The following is a 22,985-nucleotide window of genomic DNA, read 5'->3' on the forward strand; positions in this document are numbered from 1 at the left end:
GTTCAACGTCGAAACGTTAATCACCCATTACGAAGAATTGCTGAAATGCCTATTCCTGGAAGGAGTAGGAGAGGAAGACCAAAGAAGAACCTGGGAGGAGACGATTAGGCAGGACATGTTGGTAAAGGGGATTAATATTGATATGACCCAAGATAGAAGCCGACCCCGCATAGGTATAAGGCACAGAGAATGATGATCATTTCAACTCTGCTAGCCAGATATCTAAAGTGTTCCACCCTTTCCAGGATTTTGTTATCTAATTTTAGTACTGGGTCTTGGATATTAATTTTTCCGACCACCATTTATTTTGTTTTTTTTTTTTTTCGTTGATTGTTGTTGACGTTTGCAGTACATTCGTTGTTTATAGCGTTCAACAGGGTTTGAAGGTCTTCTATACTTTCTGCTATTATGGCAGCAAATGATGAATATTGTACAAAAACTAATAAATTATGTAATATTAAATAATGGTAGAACAAAAACACACTACAAAGGCTATAACGATTTGAAAGTAAATTTTAACTCAACTGGAATGTAAAACAGAACAACTTTTATCAGAAGTATATCATTGTTTGAATTACGGTCTAAAAATGTATAAAAAATAGGAATAAATAAACAATTAAATAAGTAGGAGGATACAATCGGGACATAAAAGTGGTAGATCAGTATGGATTTGTGACATTGGGTTAAAAATGAAGATATAAAATTAAGCCAGCCATAACGAAAAAAATATAAAGGTAAATGATTTATAAAAGATGCATAAAATGGAATAAACTATAAGAAAGAATAAATATATATGGAACAACTGAAATAAATATGTCAGATTAGCCTGGGCAGGATTTGGGAAATTGAAATGAGTCTTAAAGAATAAGAAAATACAACAATAGGTACTTAAAAACAAGAGTGTTTGACCACTATGTACTACCACCTGCCAAATTTGGACCTTGAACAAAGCAAACATGGTTAAAATAATGAAGACACAAAGATCCATGGTGGGAGCAATGTTAGGAGTAAAATTAAAAGACAAAAAGCAAAACAACTGGATAAGAAACAAAACAAAATTCAAAGACGCAGGACAACATATGACCAGGCTAAAATGGAGTTTCGCAGGTCATAACGCCAGACAAACGGACAATAGGTGGGATACCACGATCTAACACTGAAGACCATGGACAGGAAAGAGCAAGAGGACGACCCCAGATGAGATAGGCAGATGGCATTAGAAAGATAGGAGGGATACAACATGGAAAAATAAAGCACAAAACAGAAGCGAATGGGGGAAATTGGGGGAAGCCTATATTCAAAATTGGACGAATTAAAGAGCAAAAAAGAAGAAGAAGTAATTTTTCTTGTCACATTTTTGAAGTTAAAAAATCATGTTATAACCTTTTATTAAACTCACAAATATCTTAATTAACCTTTTACTCTACTTTACGAAATAAATTCAACGTGTAACATGATCCACCTATTTAATTTATTCCCAAAAGCCCCAAGCTAGACACTGCGAACACCTTAATTCAAAAATTTTAACGGTTAGAAATAAAACCAACTTAAAAACTCATTATAAAAATATGTTTTTAATTTTTATTCAAAAGAACAAAACCCTCCTGCTAAACGGATACAATTTCCTGGAAACAATTTCCACAGGAAAAGGCTTTCCTGAGACACGAGGCAATTATTTTCAGAATAATGTTTATTTTATGACATATAAACCGGCGTTTATGATACGTTTATTACGGAAATGTTTTCCTTGTTATCAAAAAGGCTCATTTTTAATATTACAAAAAAGTTACATGTTTGTACTGTATATTCTAACATACTTGGTATTTTTTATTTATCGTATGGCAATTACAACACATTTAGAACAAAATTACAAACACTAGTAATATAGGTATGTGATAAACTTTAAATAAAAGATGTAGATCTATGAAACACACTCAGTTATCAAAAGATCCACAGGTACTGGTTTAACGACCACTCGTACGAAATCAAACAAATGTTGACTCGAATGTTGTTTTTTGATTGGAATGTGTCTGAAGATATTCAACCTCTCATCTTCACTGATGAGCCCAGAGAGGTTGAAGAGAGCGAAACACATTTCTAAGAACTGGTGTTTGGATTTTGATTCTATTCAAAAATTTTTTCCCAGCGCGAAATGGTGGATGTGTGAATTATTCGTAAGGGGATTTTTCCACATTCTCTATTTCATTTGTTTAAACTTTAAATAGTTACAAACCAGTGGCGGTTTCTCCATAAGTGCACATGTGCACGTGAACCCCCAAAATTATTTTCACACCAACATTCATATATGTAATATTTATCATTCTATAAATAACATTTTAATCTAACTATACAGTAATTGAAATTCGAAATAACAGATCCAAGGAGTTTATAAGTATCTAATAGGTAACATTTAATTATTTTTATTCTATTTCAAAGGAGAAAGTTCACGGATGCGAGGCCTTAGACAGAACCCCGCGTTCACCGCTCTCACAGTGGTTCCTATACCGATGACTTTTCATACGGCAAAATAGAACTCACCACCCACCCCGCTACCCGTTATAGCCCACAAGTTTAGATGGCCACAGGATTACAAGTTGGATGTGATCTTATGGCATGATCTTATGGTGTTTTCAACGTGCACGGCACACGTATGTTTAAATTTTGCTTTCATGAAGTTCGAATTTCGGAACTATATTAAGAATGGAAGGATTTGTGGACGTAAATGTTAGCGTGGAATATTTAAAATCAATTAAATTTTTTTCATTATATTTAGAAGAAAAATTAAAAATGCCGAAACCAAATTTGTTAATTAAGAATGTACCAAAATGCAAGCGTCGGGATTATAAATGATTATTTAAAATGGAGATTTGTGTAAAACTTACAAATTGTGTAGGTGTGAAGCACATATTTGGAGAAGAGGAAGCATAATGAATAAAATAGAAGATACGATTTTAACTATCCAGTTGGAATTCCAGATTGGAATTCTCCAATTATGTACTTGTTACGATGCCAGTGACAACTGCAGAAACAGAACGATGTCTCTCTGCATTGAAACGTATCAAAACTTTCCTTAGAATAGCTATGGGCCAGGATCGATTAACTGCACTCGCAATGTTTTCAATTAAAAAAAAAATGATTCAAGAAATTCCCAATTTTACTGAATTTGTTTGTGAATAATTTATCTAAAAAATAACAGGTGACTGACTTTCGTTACAAAACTTGCTTGTAACATTTAAATACTAAATTATAAGTTTAAGTCAATAAAATACATTATTTATTGTAATTTTTAATACGGTCCTTTGATTTTTACAATTTGAAGACACTCAAAAACCTTTACCTACGGAAATAGGGTCTCAAGGTCTTTTTATATATGTTAACATTATGTGTGCACCCCCAATATTTTACACCAGGCGCCGCCACTGTTATAAACAAACATCAAGTGTATTAATATAATCAATTGACTCTGAAGTTGCAAACAGGAAGTTTTCAGGGCTACCATTGTAGGATCTTGAGGGACACTCTTCAATAATGTGGTCAATGGTTTGGTTCTCCCCACAGTCACATTGAGGAGACGGGTTTTTTCCCCATTTATGTAGCATGTATGCACATCTGCCATGTCTGGTTCGGATCCTATTTAGAGTGGACCATGTTTTACGTGGAAGATCAAAACCTGGTGGCTTGTGGGTAATGCAGGGCATGTTATTTTGCCATGCGTTCCATTCTTGGGACCATGCATTTGTAATGTTGAACTCCTCATGTATCATTCTTGCCGTTTTTAATGGTGGTTTTCTGAGCGGAGACGGGTATTTCGTGCATCCTCGGTATCTTGGTGGATCGGCAGATTTATATTGTTCATGATCTTTTTGTATTCACGTGTAAGTGCGTCAACTCGTCGTAAATGTGGAGGTGGGATGTGACTTATTACTGGAAGCCATTGGGTGGGAGTTGATTTAATTGTACCAGCTATCAGCCTCATAGTGCTGTGCAGCTGAGTGTCGACCTTTTTTACATGTGAGCTGCGTAGCCAAACTGGAGCACAATATTCAGCGTTCGAGAAAACAAGGGCTAAGGCAGTAGAGCGGAGAATGGAAGCCGATGCTCCCCAAGTGGTACCGCAGAGCTTCTGTATGATGTTATTTCTTGTACTCAACTTTTGGGCAGTTTTTGTTAGATGCTCTTTAAATGATAGCGTTCTGTCTAGTGTTACGCCCAGGTACTTAGGTGTTTTGTTGTGGGTAAGTGTGGTATTTTCAAACCGTATGTTGAGTTCCTTTCCAGCAAGTTTATTGTTCAGGTGAAAGCAACTGACTTCTGTTTTGGATGCATTTGGTTGAAGTCGCCACTTGCGAAAATATTTGCCCAATATATGTAAGTCTGCCGTCAGAACTTCTTCAGACGTTTCTAGTGTTCTGCATCGTGTAGTGAGGGCCCAGTCATCGGCGTATCCGAACTTTCTTGTTTGTGTTTCCGGCATATCTGCTAAGTATAAGCTAAATAGTAGTGGAGAGAGCACTGACCCCTGTGGTAGGCCCTTCTTGAGTTTCTTTGGTGGGCTGATATCTGTGGCCATCACTATTTGAAACATTCGGTCGTTGAGCATGCTATCTATTAGGCGTGCTATTGGTTTACAGGGGATTTCATGGAGAATTTTGTATATGAGGCCCTCTCTCCATATTGTATCGTAAGCTGCCGAGAGATCAATAAATGCCGCTGAAGTTTTAAGTCTTCTTTAGAATCCCGCTTCGATATAGGTGGTGAGTGACATTACCTGGTCCGCGCAGCTTAGTTCTGGTCGAAAACCTGCTTGTTCGACTGGGATCACCTGGAACAGTTCTGTGCTGATTCTATTATATATAAGCTTCTCTAATAGTTTGTATATGGCAGAGAGAAGCGCAATTGGCCTGTAGTTTTTTAGGTTGTCGGCGGGTGTGCCTGGCTTTAGTATGGCTATTATCTTAGAGCGCTTTAGTTCTTGTGGAATATTTTCAGTTTCCATGATGTCTGTGAAAAATCGAGCCAGCCAAACTTTTGTATACTTGCCACAATTTATTAGGAATTCAGGGTGAATATTATCAAATCCTGGTGCTTTTGCTGGCTTAACGTCTTTAAGAGCCTCTGATATATACTTGGTAATAAAAACAAACGAAGAAAAACGTGCTCTCTCTAGAAGGGATGAAAAAATAAAATGTATTGTGCCTACAAAAAAAGACAGTACAAACACCCATTAATAAATATAGAAGTTTATAAATAAAATAGAAGCAGAACAATGGACGGTCTATATAGAAGAACTATATAAGGAATATACTATAACTCCTGAAGAAGAGGAAGAAACAGGAAATCAAGATGAATCTAACATAGACACTGAACTAGAAATCACAAAAAAAGGAAATATGGAATACCATACGAAAATTAAAAAAGAGAAAAACCCCAGGAGCCGATGGGATACCAAATGAACTCCTAAAATACGGAGGAAAAACGTTAATCGAAAACATAGAGATTCTCTTTCAAGAAATAATATGTAGCCAGCGTGTACCAGACCACTGGAGGACGAGTATAACAATACCAATACACAAGAGAGGAAATACCAAAGACCCTATCAGCTACCGTACCATGACCTTGCTGAGCACAATTCTTAAACTTTTAACAAAAATACTTGCCAATAAAATAAATAAATAATATACAATTAGTGAGGAATAACAAGGTTTTCGGAAAAATAGGTCCACAATAGACGTCTTATTCATAGCTTCACAAATTGCTGAGAAAGCACTGGAATATAATAAACCTGCATTTATGTGCTTTATAGATCTGACTATAGCATTCGATTGTGTAAGATTAGAAGATGTGCTAAGATTGCTAAAGGAGAAAAATCAGCCCAACAAGACGATAAGGATAATTAAAGACTTAATACAAAGAACAAAACCAGAATAAAAGTCGAGACTGAACTAATATCGCAAGTAGAAATCAACTCGGGAATCCGAGAAGGAGTTAGCTTGAGCCTATTGCTTTTTAATTTAGTAATGGACAAAATCATAGAAAAAAATTAAAAGTACAGGAAAAGGATATAAGATCCAACAGCGAATGGCACATACTTTCAATAAAGTAGCGAAGAACTACGGCATTGTAACGATGAGTGATACTCATCGTCACTTTATAATATGCATTTCAAAATATTTATTAGGAAAAGCAACTCCCAATAAGTATGCAACCAAATATACGTCAACGTGTAGTAGGTATTGCCTAGATTTGTAATAAGTATTTGGATGATGTTGGTAACTTTTGGGGAATTCAGGGTCTATAAGTTGGTTCGCCTGGCGATGCCGACATCCGGCTGGCGTGTTTGTCATTTCGGCAACCGCAGCTGTTCGTGACTTAAATCTCGTCTTTTGTTGAGTCAACAAGTCTCCAGTGGCCATTGGAAGAATTTACCTTTTGGTTGAAATATTTTAGTAGAAGATTAGTTTATGTTGGAAGGAGTTATTTTGTTTTGGGTTTTGTGGAGTGTTTTGATGAGAAGAGTTTTTGGTTTCCAATACTTTTTTGAAGAACAATGGCCACTGGAGAAAAGAAGATTAAGTCACCTTTTTATTTTTTGGAAATGGAATAATCAATCATTTTGGGGTTTCTTTTGGTGGATCGGGATTATTTTCTGTTTGTTGTTTTTGGAATCGACATTGATTTTTACCAGTACTTGTAAGCACCTCCTCGTCTGACATCCGCATTGTGGTCGAGTATCTCCCTAGGATTGGAAAACCGGAGGATACCTATCTGGCTCTCCCATCATCAACCTCTCCAGGAGTTTGGAGAAGCCATAGTCCCTACTTTTGTAGAAGCGACAGGTTTTTTATAAAATTTACATTTTCAATTCTTTTAAATAATTTCTTGCAATTTTAATATTTTTTTTTCAGTAACTTATAATAACATTAATAATCATATAAATTCATTTTTCTAAAATCAACTAACTTTATAATATTCAATAATTTTTTTCCAACAAATTTTATCTTTTACTGTTCGTATCATTCTTTTAAAATAGTCCGGGAGTTATAAGCTATATGTTAAGGTGTTGTATACAATATCTAGGGTTATAATTCTTATTTAATAACCTTTATTTCAGTTAACAGGTATTGTACTCAGGTTTATCGCTTTAGGTCAGATACTGGATTGTCAGCCAATACTGTGATCAATATCAATATAATATTTTTGCTTAGGTAGATAACTTGTGATTCGAAATAACTGTCTTGGTATAATTAATTAAATTTTTGTTTTTATTTTTTTTTTGTACTGTAAATCTCAGTGTCAGGAATTAGCTAGTTTGTATAAAATTGTATATAGGGGTTATAGGTATTTTTTTTTCATTAAATTTGTTGGTTGTACATATATGTTTTATTATCCTACCATTTTAATAGTATTAGTTAGGTACAGCAATATAGGTCACGTGGAGAAGAAAATATTCAATTCTTCCCTGGCGCCCTTATACGTTCTCAGTAATATCTTCTCGGTCAGTAGTTCCTTTTTTTTTCATTTCTTTCCTTATTTTAATTCAGTTTCTTAACACTCCAGTACTTCATTAGGTACCGTCTTATTTCGGGCGTGCAAATACGGCCTGATCCTCTCCTGAGTCCACTTGATACAGTCTCTTAAATATCCAGCTAGCCTAGTTTGAGGAAACTTCCATAAATAAGTAACTACCCTTTAAAGCTATATCTATTCTGCAACAACACAACCTCATTTTCGTTACAGCATGAAAATATTAACAGCTAAGACCAAATCCCTGGTAGTGTCAAGGGAACCCATAAGATGCAAATTAGTAATTAACAACGAACTAATTGAACAAGTCTCGAGATTCGAATATCTGTGAGTCGAAATATGTAGTTATGGAGATGTTAAAGAGAGCGTCCGAAAGTAAGCAAATAAATCCAATTACGTGTCAGGATGTCTGAGGGATGTCATCTGTAGAAATAAAGATACGAGGGTGGAATGGAAAGTACGCATATACAAATCATGTGTAAGACCGATCATGACGTACGCAATAGAAAAAAGATACAGCAGAAAGCAAGAGGATAATGAGAACATCAGAAATGAGAACGTTGAGGTCAATAACTGGGAAACTCTGAGAGACAGAATATCGAACGACAGAATAAGAGATCTCTGTAACATACAAAACATAGCACGGTGGGGAAGACAGAGAAGACAAGAGTGGAATCGGCATGTGGCGAGAATGGACAGCGAAGGAATAGCCCGTATAGCCATAGATTCAAAGCCCACAGGCAAGAGACCAATAGGAAGGCCCTAGGAAAAGGTGGCGAGATAGCTGGCAGTCAACATCACAGCTACGAATACAAGCTCAAAATCGGTTAAAAACAGGTCAAGAGGCCTAATATAAGAAGAAGAAGACAGAAAAAGATAACTTAAAGATTATTAATAATGATAAACATTTGTTAAAAATCTTAACAGAATTATTCAAAAACTTCAATATGTCACAAAATGAACTCTCAGACAGAATCTAAAGACAAATACCGTGGAACCAACTTTTTGATTACAACCTCAATCTGTGCTTTTTACATTTTACAAAGCAAAAAGACAATGAATAAGGCAGGACCAGATGAATAAATGGACTCAATTCATCTAGGTTAAAAAAGTTGATTTCTTGTACCGTATACCAAGGAATAAAAATAAAATTTATTTAATTTATTAATTGTTGTATTTGCTAAAGATTTGCGAAGTGGAAATCAAAACGTCAAACAAACTTAATTTTAAAATAAAATTGTGGCTTATTCCCACCAAAAATATCAAACATAAAGTTGCATTAAGATACCACTAGGGCAGTCAATGAGAGGGTATTTGGCTCCGAATTCCATCCTGCTACATCGATTTACGTGATATTTCACAGTAAGTAGGGAATAGCTCAAGAAACAAAGTCTACCCTATACCGATGTGCGCTTGTATCTTGGGGGTGGTTCCCACCCCTTCTCGGGGTTGAAAAATGTTTTGGTTAAAATAGCCACGGAAGAGGCTAGAGAACCTAATTTTAAGCAAAAACTGTTCTATAATTATTTTTTGGAAACTCAATACTTTTTGAGTTATTCGTGGTTGAAAATTGGCCATTTTCATTGAAAAATGACACCTTTTCGGACGGATTTTTGCGAATACCTTAGAAACAATACATCTAACAAAAACACTATATAAAATATTTCTGTAAGTTATACAAAAACAAAGAGATTCGTTTCTTCATAAATATCTAGTTAAAATACAAAGAGGGATATGGTAGGTAAGAAGAGTTTGTTTTTTTGCTGCATGCTCAAATCGGTGCATTCAACTTGAAGTAACAGAGAAACGGTCAGTTCTAGGTGTATAATGATACTAATAACTTTTGTAGTGCTTGAAAGTACCTTTAAAATGAGCAATACTAAAGGTCGATTACATTCACACTAAGCGAGATATTCTGCAAAAAACTTGATGATTAATGTATTTTAAGAAGAAATAAGAAGTATATTTAACCAAATTAAATTAAAAGTGTGAATGTAAAACTAATCGTTTTTATGGATAGGTATTTCCTTTGTATTATGTAATGTATGAATGAGATATTTGCTGTAATTAATTATACTATTTTGTAACCTATGTATGTTCGAAAAAAAAAATTATATAAAAAAAGATTAAAAAAAAAAAAAAAAGATTAAAAAAATAATAAAAAAAAATATTAAAAAAATTATTAATAAAAAAAAAACAAAAAAAATAATAAAAAAATACATAAAAAAAATAAAAAAAATAAATAAATAAAAAAAAATTAAAAAAAAATTAAAAGAAAAATCACTAAGAGGTTCTAAATCTCTGAGACGATGAATCGGATTTAGTTCCTACCGTAGTGAAGAAAAAAAATTAGCATAGTTGTATTTATTAACACAGTAAGCCGACATTGTTATTTGTAAGGTTTATTTTTTATTTTTCTTTATTTTTAAGTGTATACTGGACAATTTTGTACTTATGAACGAATAATAATTTTATATGTAATTACGTGGCTAAGGCCCGGTCTTTTCACCTCCGAATAACTATTTATTAGGAAGTTTATCCGGCAGATTACATGTAAATCTGTCAAATAAACCTCCGAATAACTTTTATTCGGAGGTGAAAAGACCGGGCCTCAAGGTTCTAAACCAAGGCCAGAATCAAAACAAAAAAAAAGTATATTTAACTCCTCATCCATCAGAATTTAAATACATCGTTTTCCTTCTACAATACTTTTTATTATAGTGTTATTTCTATGTTCAAAAAGTTGGACTGGTTTTAAATGAATTAGTTTTTGAAAAAAAAATAAGATGGAATTATAGAGCGCATTTTTAAATTTTCTTAAAAATCTTCCTTTTTCTCCATGTAACTGGAAAATGGTAGGAGATACGAAAAAAAGATACCACACAAAAATGTAGGATTTTTTCAGATAAAAATTTTCTTTAATTTTTCAATATTGTATCTCTTATTATTTTTAGGTTACAAGGAGAAAAAGGAAGATTTTTAAGAAAATTTAAAAATGGGCTCTATATTTTTTTTTCAAAAACCATTCATTTTAAACCCGTCCACCTTTTTGAACATAGAAATAACACTATAATAAAAGGTATTGTAAAAAAGAAAACGATGCATTTACATTTTGGTGGATGGGGGTTATAATTACTTCTCATTTCTTCTTAAAATACATTAATTATCAATTTTGTTTGCAGCATAAATATCTCGCTTATTTTTAATGTAATGGACCTTTAATAAAGCTCATTTTAAATGTTTTTCAAGCACTACAAAAGGTATTAGTAGCATTACACACCTAAAATCGACCGTTTCTCTGTTATTTCAAGTTGAATACACCATTTTGAGAATGCACCAAAAAACAAACTATTTTCACCGACCATATCTCTTTTTGTATTATAACTAGAAGATTTATGAAGGCAAGTATCTCTTTGTTTTTTTATAACCTACAAAAATGTTTGATAGTTTTTTTAGTTAGATGCATAGTTTTTAAGTTATTCGCAAAAAACCGTTCGAAGAGGTATTATGTTTTAATGAAAATGGCTAATTTTCAACCCCGAATAACTCAAAAAGTATTGAGTTTTCAAAAAAAATATCATAGAACAGTTTTTGCTTAGAATTAGGTTACCTTAGGTTACCTTAGAATAATAGCACACATCGACATAGGGTAGACTTTAAATTAGGAGATAAGTAGAAGCTAGGCCCAAAATTTCATTAAAATCCATGAAGTAGGATAGAATTCGGAGGTAATATCCTATTCTTGCTCCCATTGACTGGCGTACACACAAAAAATTCCAGAACAATATTTCCTTTAGTTATTTTCTTTCTTTTCATCATTTTCTTCTAGTTCTTTCTTTACTCTTTATCTCTTTCTTCTGTTTTATTTTTGTTTAATACGCACGTTTAATATTTTTATTATTGTAAAGATACCTACATTTATGTCTTGTGAATAAAAGGACACTGTATAAACATTTACTGATAAAATAATTAAATTTAATTAATAATTAAATACCTGTTGTTCGATGGTAATTTTAAAATTAAAGTTAATTTCTTAATAATAAACTCTGTTATAAACACAATAGTAAATTTCAAATAAATCTCTACTAAACAGAAAACCAAAAAAAGAATCTAAAATATTTGTATGTGAGATTTCATCTTACAAAACTTTTCAAACATGTTTTATCTAAAACCAAAATATCAAAAACAAATTTCCGTAGATTGTATCATCACTCAGACCTTTTTGATTTGACGTACCTCAAATAAATCTAGCACACATTTTGACACTGCGTCAAGCACACAAATATTTGCTTACCATTTTTCCGGAGTTGTTTACAATTCCACCGAACGTCACCAGCAACTTTGCCGACAGTGAGTGAAATGTGTAATGTGCTCCGCAGGAGTGTTCAGGATCGATTTTGATTTTGCTTCTGCGCCCGAACGATATCGCAGGAGGCACAGTTTCCGTGTACTATTTTTGAACGTTATGCATTTTAAAGTACCAGTTGCACAATTTTTTGTTTACACTTAACTTTTGCCCCATTTGCATGAGTAGCACGTTGGAAACACGCTATTTTTTCTTGAGACTCAACTTTTTATATGCAGATGAGGTGGATTTTTGTACTTTTATTTGTTCTATGGCAATTCATTTTCAAAGAACGTTAGCTGAACAATATTTTTACTTTTCGACCACTTTTGTTGTAGGGAAGTGTACGAGGATGTTTACCAAATTTTATTATACTACTACTACTACTCCTATCGGTTTACAGTTTTCAACCATTCAGTGATTTCTAACCTTTATATAGACCCTAAGAGATGTCTCTTTCCTCAAGTTCTTTTTCAATTCCCTCCCTCCAGCTCCTTCTCAGTCTTCCTTTTTTCCTTCTTCCTTGTGGTGTCCACGCCAAAATCTGTTTAGGGATCCTGTCATCTGGTATTCTCTGTACATGGCTGTACCATATGAGTTGTTTTATTTTTATGTCATCAACTATAATAGTTAAACTGTAGTTCATTACAACTATTCAGAGTAGCAGCCAACAAAGTGACCATAGCCATTATGATATCCAACCTCCGATAGGAGAAGGAACTTTAAGAAGAAGAAGAAGAAGAAGAAGAAGAAGAGAAATAATGGGAGTCACACATACAATAATTGTATGTGTAACTCCCATTATTTCTCTTCAGTATAACTTTAAGAAGAAGAAGAAGAAGAAGAGAAATAATGGGAGTCACACATACAATAATTGTATGTGTAACTCCCATTATTTCTCTTCTTCTTCTTCTTCTTCTTCTTCTTCTTCTTAAAGTTCCCTCTCCTATCGGAGGTTGGATATCATAATGGCTATGGTCACTTTGTTGGCTGCTGCTCTGAATAGTTGTAATGAACTACAGTTAAACCATTCTCTAAGGTTCCTCAGCCAGGAGATGCGTCTTCTTCCTATGCTTCTTCTTCCTTGGATCCTTCCTTGCATAATAATTCTTAGTAACTCATATTTTTCTCCTCTGGTAATGTGACCCAAATATTCCAGTTTTATAGTTTTTATACTTTTCATAATTTCTAACTCCTTATTTAAACGTCGTAGCACTTCAACATTGGTAATCCTTTGAACCCACTGAATTTTCAATATTCCTCTGTAACACTACATTTCGAACGCTTCTAGTCTTCTCATGTGTTGTCTCTTCAATGTCCAAGCTTCCATTCCGTACAGCAATATAGAAAATATGTAGCATCTTAGAGCCCTCAATCTGAGAGGCAACTGAAGGTCTTTGTTTGTAAGCAGTGTCTTCATTTTTATAAATGCTTGCCTTGAAGTTTCAATTCGGACGTTAATTTCTCGTATTCTCTCATTTGGTAGATATCCGATCTCTTCTTGATTTGCCTGCTGCTCTTTTCCAGTAATCCATTTCTGTTACTTGTAACATTTTCTTTGTTTTTAGTTTCAGTTACCAAACTTTACTGGCAATATGTGATTATACTTTTAAGTATGATACTGTAAATGAGCTTTAAATATTGTTTGGTCTCACAGAATGCATTCATCATGGATATAGCTTTTCTATATTGTATTTTTCTGTCTTTTATAGCAGCATCGAGTGTTCCATCTTGAGTTATATTCATATTTCAGTATATTATTGTACCTTAAACAACTAGCGTATAGGTATTTTTAGTTATCTAAATAGCCATTTTTACCCTAAACTTGAAGAGAAATATCTCTGAGACCAGTGGTGTTCAGACTTCCCCGATCTTACATAGGCCAAACAAATTGTAAAATCCAAAATAGAGTTTGTGAACATTCCATATCTGTTCGCAATTCCGGTTTAGTTTCAGCTCTAGGCCCACACAATAGATCATACAAGTCACAAAATTGAATTTAAAAACTCTAGAACCATAGCCCTCCTCCGCTTCAATAAATCAAGGATTATCCGAGAAGGCATAGGCTTTTTGATATTTTAATTTTAAATTATTTTGCTTTCTATGCTCTGTGTGGCTATTTTATATAATATCTTATGAATTTTAAGAAAGTCAAAGTTGAGTGCTGGTTTGCGCTCTGTGTATTAAGTGAAAAATAAGACAGTTTTACCTTCGCATTGCAACTGAATAAAAATGGTAAAAAAAATGGTATACATTTTTATTTTTTTATTAACTTATGAATTTTATTTTAAATCGTATAGATATTTATAGGCTACTGCTGTAGCTTTTACTACTACTTTCGCTTCTTTTTTGCGACCTTATAGTTTTGAGCATCTGTGTTCGACCTATTTTCTAGCCACTGTTAATATAGTTTTCCCTTCTCGTTTATTTCTTGTTGCCGTTATTTTATTTGACACCACTCGATGTCCTTTTTCTATCCAACGAATTACTAGATTATTTCTGGATAACATTTTCCAAACTCTATTCTGAGATTGTCGTGTAATAAATGTAAAACTCATAAAAAAATTTGGCAAACACTTTTCACCGCTTTTAAGTACAATGCTCTAAATGGGATTCGATCAGAATGTAATGTAGAATGTAAAAGGAGTGGATTGGATCTAATGGTTTAGAAAGAATACGATTTGATGCTATTAACGTGGCTTTGGGCGTTGGGATCTCAATAATTGTCGGGGGATTTTGGGCGGTAAACCACTTCAATTTATTTTTATTTGTGATTAAGAATAACTATACCAATATATTTACTTGAATTAAAAACCACCTCATTAAAAAGGGAAAAAAGTCGGTTAAACTGGAAAATCAATCTATCTTTGTTATATGCCCAAAAAGTTAAATGAACTGTAATGTTATATACATCACATGTTTATTAATTTTATTTAAATAATTACTTTATTCCACATTTCAGGTTGATTTTACTTCATTTACTCCATTTTACTTGATTTTGATGACTCCAATTAGGGTCGAAAATGGTCGATTTAGAGTGCTGGTTTGCGCTCTTTGTACTAAGTGAAAAATAAGACAGGTTTGCCTTCGCATTGCAACTGAATAAAAATGGTTTACCTTTGAGTAACATAGGTTCATTTTCCGTTGGAATTTACCAGCTGAACAGACGGGGTCGTGAATTGAAAATTTTTAGAATTCCCTCTTGTCTTCTTCGCTTCAGCATCCATCTGGCTTGCAATTTTTAGAAGCCATGGAGGTGTTACCAGGAAAATAGTCCAATAAGTTTATAATTAAATATCTTCTAGAAATATTTTGGATATTTTTAAATATTTTGAATATTTTTATTAGGTTGAAAATATATTTACATATCATATAGACGGTTTTATATGATGTTGTTTACTTACTACGAGTATTTTTGAATTTTGGTTTTCCGTATATTCAGATCCAGACCTGCCTCCCTACAACTTCCAACGACACTATTAAGTAGTATTTGCAGATCTTCTTGACTAGAAGCTAGGAGTACTATCTATATGCTGTATCGTCCGCATATCGCAAATTATTGATGACTTCACCGTTCACAAGTATTCCTTCTTGTTTTTCAGAAAGTGCTTTTTTGAAAATTCTTTCTGAGTAAACGTTGAAAAGCAGGGGTGACAAGAGCCATACCTGCCGTACTCCTCTTTTAATATTAAGAGCCTGTGATTCCACACCACCTACTAAACCTGATGTTGTTTGATTCCAATATAAATTTGCAATTATTCGAACATCTCTGCCGTCCAAGCCAATGTCTTTTAGAGATTCGATCAATATATAGTGCTTAACACAATCAAATGCCTTTTGGAAGTCAATAAAACAACAGTATATGTCAACAGATATATCTCGACATCTTTGAGCAAGTATTCCAAGCAGTGCCTCTCGTTCCAAACCCGTTACGGAAACCAAACTGTGTGTCATCCAGGTATTCCTCGCATTTATTGTAGCTACAACCATGTATTACCTTATATGTTGTATGTTGTTGTTGGATGGTGTAGAAGGTCTGTAGGATGGCGTAGAATAAGGTGGAAAGATGCGGTCGGAGAGAATCTGGAGACAATGGAAGTAAGCCAATGCGAAATAGTGGTACAGAACCGACAAACATAGAAGGCAATAGTGAACTCAGCAAAGACTCACGAAGTGTTGTAACTCCATTGTTGATGATGATAAAGATCTTTATATTGTGCTAATATTTTGTATAAAAATTACCTCTCCAAAATTCAAGTAAACTATTATTCAGGAAAAATATTTTAAAATAATTTTTATTTTTCTTTGATTCATTTCTAGCGACATTTTCCAGTTTTGTTTAATTAGTCACCTAGTGAATTATAATTATTTTTCCTTGTATTTAAAATTAAAATTTATTTATTGCCCCTTTCACATAAACATAAAATTGTCTCTCATGAATAGTGATTCAGTGTTTGTCTGAATCCACTATATTATGAATTGGTACTAATTTTGTGATGAATATTATTATCTTATAAATAAATCGAATGAAATTAAGACCATTGTATAATAATTTCTATGATTATAAGTAATAACGCTGGGACAGAGATGCAATTTTTAATCTAGATTATATGGTACACTAATAATATAATGTTACATTAAGTTTATAACCGAGGACTATAATTTAAGATCCAATAAACTGTATATCTCAAACTGTCTCGTATAAAAGGTAAATAAAAGTCATATACACGCGACTGGTATATTTGGAGCTTTTGGTATGAATAATAGAACAACATTGATCTGGGTACATTCCATTCAACTTCTGATGCCGAGACATGAGGCGACAGTTTAAGTATCAAAAATGGTTTCAGGGAAATACTAACGGCAAATTTTGCAATTTGAAACATATTTTTTAAGTAATTGATGGATTTGACCAATTTTTATCATACATTAATTCACTACCTAGTAATATTGAATTAGAATACGTAATAAAAACAGAACAGAACCTATCAGTCCATAAATTTTCTAGATTTAACAGTTACCAGAGTGAAAAACAAACACGAGTTCTCCGTATTTCATAAACTTACCTATAATGACCCAACTACACACAATTCATCATTCCATCCTACACAACATAAAGTAGCAGCCTACCATAGCATCTTACATAGATTGACAGAAATTTCCATGTCAAAAAATAACTTCGAAATAGTATTGAATATTATTAAGCAAATAACAGTAAACAATGTGTATAACAAACAAACAAATAAGAAAATTTTAATAAAAAACTGCATAAGAAAACCCTGAAATTATTAGTCTTCCCACCACCATAGAAAAAGCCCAGTACCTTCTGCTCTATCACATATTATACAAGCAACGTATCAACAAAAATAGCCAAATACACAAAAAAGAAAGAAATAATACAAGCTTTCAGAACAAACAACAACTTAAGCAACTACATTAAGAATAATAAGAGCCAAGAGAAAAAGCAATTAGAGAGTGGTATATACAAATTGACATGTGTGATGACTGTCCATAAACTTACACCTGTCAAACTGGCAGAACCCTGGATAAACGTATAGCAGGACACAAAATGCTTTCAATAATAGAAAAGCAGATTCTACATACGCACTTCACATTCTAGATCATAATCATTCTTTTAAGGGGGGGATATGGTTTGAAATATTTAATTTTTTTATTATTTCAAATAAAAGTGCATACTTTCAAGAATACTCTCTGAAAATTTCAAAAAAATCGGAGTACAATTACCAGAGATACAGCGTGTCAAATATCTCTACCTTCGACTCGCTTTGCCGCGACTTCGCGCCAGCACGCTTAAGCGTAGTGAGAAACGTTCAACAACTGTTCGCCTTCTCTTTTGTAGATTACTCCTCGATTCAAAAAACATATTCCAATGTGCATCACTTTACGATTTGGCAGACAAATAAGAAGATGAAGATGCAGTTGTAAAAACTTTAAAGGCATTTTTCTCAAAACTGCTTTTTCAAATGCGGTGGACATTGTAACTGAAAAACTACTCGGCCGATCTACCTGATATTTTGCACAGATTTTCTTGAGACATTTCATGAGGTAACGACGTCGAGATATTTTTTTTTTTGTTTATTTTTTGTTCAACAATAATAAATCTGTGGATTTTCACAAAATTTTTACCAGAAATATCATTTTTGGATTTCTGAGTGATACCAAAAATTCAAAAATCATTAAAAATTAAAAAAACTCGACGTTGTGACCTCGTGAAACTCATAAGCTAATTAAATCTTTTTGACGAGTTCTGATGTCTACCGCAAAATCCATTTTTTTGTGAGCTGCCTGTTAAAATTTGTCACCAATGGCTTACTTTTCAATATTTTGGATTGAATTTTTTTCTAAATATTCTTTGAATTGTACTTAATATTATGTTTATTTATTTTAAAAATAAAATAATTGTACCATAGCTCAGAAAAAAATTCACAAAAATGTGCTTGATATGTTGATTTCAAACCATAACCCCCACCCCCTTAATGAACAGTATCAAATTTTTTATATTCAAAATAAAGGGCTTACGTAAGCTATCTTAATTGGAATCTGTGGCATTTAATAAATTAAAATACAAATTAAAAATGAATAACCATTTTCAATTTCGTTGCAACACGAAACTACAGCCGCATCATTATTCTAGTCCAATCAGAGAGTGCAACAAGCACCTCTACCGGTTTCGAAACTTATTAGTCTCTCATCAGGAGGCACATATGCTGCTCTCTCCGACCCAACTAGGACAAACACCGACATGCAGTCACGGATTGCAACGAACGAAATAGCAGGGATGCCCTAGCGGCAACTGCTAGCAAAAACTAAGTTTTCAATCAAATAGCACATAAAACAACACCAATCGATGTTACTCTACATCCTACCAGATTGAAAACTGATGAGAGACTAATAAGTTTCGAAACTGGTAGAGGGGCTTGCTGCACTCTCTGATTGGACTAGAATAATAATGCGGCTGTAGTTTCGTGTTGCAACGAAATTGAAAATGGTTATTCATTTTTGATTTACATGTTTACTCTGATTGGAGTACGAAGGGAACCATTCTCGTTGGAACTTTACCGCGCTGTGCAAATGGGACGTGAATTATAAATTGTAAAATTCCCTCATCTTCCTTAGTCTCGGCATCGGTTATGGCTTGCACATTGTAGAAGCCTCGGAGGTGTTATCAGATAAGTTTCCCATTGTTTTCAATCTGGTAGGATGTAGATGTAGAGTAACATCGATTGGTGTTGTTTTATGTGCTATTAGATTGAAAACTTAGTTTTTTTAAATACAAATATAATTGTGATTGACCAACTTCAGTCATACAGCCCCCCACTCCTCAACCCATTTAGTTGTAGACACACAGTAAAAAATACATTACTTGATAAAGATACTCTGTCGAAACAGTTGTAGTGAAATTAACTTGTAATAAATTTTGTGAAAGTATTGAAAACAAAATATTTAAGTGTTTTATTGTTACATTTATCTTAATTAAGAAACACCACATTAATTATATCTACCTAATTATTCGTAGTGGTTTGGAAGTAATTTAAACTTGTGGTTTGCACCATACGATGCACAGTAAACACACAATATACAATAAACAATATAGGATAATACAATATGCGATATACATTATACAGTAGATATATTCAACAAAATTATTCGGTTTATAAGATATTCAATTTAATAATGCATATTTTAGACCAGGACTAATCTGTAAAAAAACGTGTATTTTTGGATGTGAGAGGTGGCATTCGGATTTTTGCAGATAAAGTTAGGTGACACTTTCAGTAATAATAATTGGCTTATGCTCCTTCTCAAATATGCCCGGAACCTTAATAAAAAAATTAAAATATTTAAAAATTTCGAAAAACATCGATTTTTTTCTGTTTTCTTTGCTTATAACTTTAAAACGGTACGTTTTGGAACAAAGTCATAGAAAAATAAAATAAAGGAAATTGAATTTTGTATGATATACGACTGGTCAAAAATCTCTTAAGGTATTGCCTTTTCTGCAATATACCAATAAATACAAAATGAGGGGGCAAAATACGCCTGTTGTTATTCAATGTTTCTTAACCACTTTGTTGACACGTAGAACCTTAGTAATTCGCTTAGAAAATTCCTATAACTTACTTAAATGGTCTACCAAATTTCATTAAAATCGACCTAATAGATTTTGCATAATAAATTTGCAATATAAATATTTTTAAAAAAGTTCAAATTTTTTAAAAATCTTTCTGAACAAAAAGTAGACCATTTAGAAGTTGGGTAATTGTTTTACATATAAAGAGGTGCTCTACCTATCTAATACACTTTACAGAATTAAAATTGGATTATTTAAGGGGCCTCAGCAATGTTTTAAAATAAACAATTTTTTGGCTTATAAACAAATAGCTTTGTTTAATCATAAAAAAATTAATTTTTAGCAATGCAAATAATTAAAACCGGTATAATTTGACTTAAACTTTCAAATTCTGTCAGCAGAATTGCTATTTTATTTCTTAATCAAAAATTATTCTCGTTCAAAAATTGCAATTTTTCGATTTTTTGAATGTTCCACCGCGTTTATCTCGAAAACTATGCATCCTACGAAAAAAGTTGTAAGAACATTATTTGCTTAGAATTAGCCAAGAAATGCAAAAAAAAAAATTTAATTTTGCGAAAAATCGAAGTTATGTAATTCCTCAAGTTCTTTGTTTATAACAATCTTATCGACATCCGGATCAAATGTTACCCAAAAAATTCGTGTTCTACGGGTCAAAATACATAAAAAAACTTGGGTAAGTCCATCTAAATAAAGAAAGCCCGTAGCACCCCCTCCTGGACACAGCACTAATTTGTTTATAAGCCAAAAAATTGTTTATAATTTTAAAACATTTCTGAGGCTGCTTAAATAATCCGATTTCAATTCTGTAAAGTGCATTAGATAGGTGGAGTGCTACTTTATATGTAAAAAAATTGACAAGTTTTTGTATATTCTAGTTTTTGTTGTGCAAAAATTTTAAATAATTTTAATTTTTTTAAAAAAGTTTAGATTGCAAAATTATTATGCAAAATCTAGTAAGACAATTTTAATGAAATTTGGTGGACGATTGTAGCACAATAAAAAAATTTTCTAAGCGAATTAGGCAGGTTCCAGGTGTAACCTAAGTGATGGAAAAACATTGAATAAAGACAGGCTTGTTTTACCCCCTTATTTTATATTTATTGCTATTTTGCAGCAAGGGTGTTAAATTAAGACATTTCTAACTAATCGTATCTGATAGAAAATTCAATTATCTTTGTTTTATTCCTATACGACTTTGTTCCAAAATGAATCGTTTTAAAGTTATAAGAAAATAAAAGAAAGTAGAAAAAAAAACAAATTTTTTGAAATTTTTAAATATTTTATTTTTTTATTAATGTTCAGGGCATATTTGAGAAGGAGCATAAGTCAATTATTATTAACGAAGTTATCACCTAACTTTATCCGCAAAAATCCTAATGCCACCTCTCACATCCACCTAAAAACAGATCCATCCTGGTCTATTATACATTTACATTAATTTGTATAAATCTATGCTAATTTGCTAAATTCATATGAAATTCTAAATTTTCTTGTATTTAGCTTAATGCCTCGGCAACTAATGGCCATTGACATGGTACAGATGATTTTTGGAATCAGATACCTGTAATGTGTAGTGTGTGTGTGTGTGTGTGTGTTAAATTTTTTGTGAGGTTTGTTAGTTTTATGACGTCTAAGACTATACAAGTGGAAATCGCTACAGGACAATAAAGAAAATTGCATCAGCAATCAGACTACGTAATGATTAATCAAAGATACCGAAATAACATTATAAATGCAAAATCCTTCTGAGTTGCAGATGATTTTCCATTGATCACAACTTGCTTGTAGCCAAATTTTTAATTTTTTGCTTGTAGCCAAAAAAGAGAATGAACCAAAAGCAGACATGAAGTTGCTGAAGAAAGAAGAAACAAAGCAAAATATAAGACGTCACATTAGTAAAAAAATGTCGAGAACTTAAGAATAAAAATATAGAAAGTGGGCGAGAGAAAAATCCTAACAGTTTGTGGCCTGAATTAAAAACAATAATTAAACAAGCTGAAGACAACCTAAAAAACATAAATCAACAGGCAAAAGAACCATGCATTACTGATAAAATATTAGAAATTATTAGAAAAGCAAGACCAGATACAAGCACGACAAGGTATTCGGAAACAAATGAAATCATAATTATTCTAAGGAGAATAACTAGAAAAGCGCTACTAGACAGAACACGGAATACTGAGATGCTAAAAACAACATTAACGAATGAGTGCTAAGAAGAAAAAGAGAATGGAACAGCCAAATCAGTAGAATGGCAGAGTACACGGTACTTAAAATAGCCCTGGATAAGTCGTCCACGTAAAAGTTAACACGATAATAATTCACTAGGGTAGGAGATGACGTTGAAGAAAAATAGGCAATTTGCCCATATAAAAGTAGACGAAGAAGAAGAAAAAAATTATTTATTTGGAAAACACATTATTTATGAAACTTTATGTTTAATTCTTCCTTCTTCTTCTTCTTCAAGTGCCGTCTCCTAATCGGAGGTTGGATATCATCATCACTATCTTTACTCTATCCACCGCTGCTCTAAAGTGTTCTATAGAACTGCATCTAAACCAGTCCCTTAAATTCTTTAACCATGACACTCTCCTTCTTCCTATACTCCTTCCGCCTCTTATCTTTCCCTGTATTATCAGTCTTAGCATTTCATATCGCGGTCCCCTCATTACGTGTCCCAGATATTGTAACTTTCTTATTTTTATTGTGTTTATTATTTCGCATTCTTTACTTATTTCTCGCAGTACTTCCGTGTTCGTTTTCCTCTGTGTCCATGCTATCCTAAGCATTCTTCTGTAACACCACATTTCAAATGACTGTAGCTTATTTATGTGTTCTTGCTTTAATGTCCAGCTTTCAAGTCCATATTGTAGTATCGAGAACACGTAGCATCTCAAAGCTCTTGCTCTCAGTTCTAAGCTAAGGTCTTTGTTGCAGAGAACTGATTTCATTTTTACAAACGCATTTCTTGCTATTTCTATCCTGGTCCTTATTTCTGTT

The 22,985-nt window shown here is 32.9% G+C and overlaps 1 protein-coding gene across 1 annotated transcript in view; it reads right to left on the reverse strand.

Annotated features, from left to right (window-relative positions):
* The window catches only part of LOC114327654 (guanylate cyclase soluble subunit beta-1), a 48,432-nt gene extending 36,485 nt beyond the window's left edge, over positions 1 to 11,947 (reverse strand). Inside the window, exon 1 of the mRNA XM_050662883.1 lies at positions 11,819 to 11,947. Coding sequence (XP_050518840.1) covers positions 11,819 to 11,821 — 3 coding nt within the window. The 5' untranslated portion in view covers positions 11,822 to 11,947. The remainder of the gene's footprint in view (positions 1 to 11,818) is intronic.
* Between the last annotated feature and the right edge of the window lie 11,038 nt (positions 11,948 to 22,985).

This window comes from Diabrotica virgifera, chromosome 9, assembly GCF_917563875.1.
Source record: "Diabrotica virgifera virgifera chromosome 9, PGI_DIABVI_V3a".
NCBI classification, from domain to species: Eukaryota; Metazoa; Arthropoda; class Insecta; order Coleoptera; family Chrysomelidae; genus Diabrotica; species Diabrotica virgifera.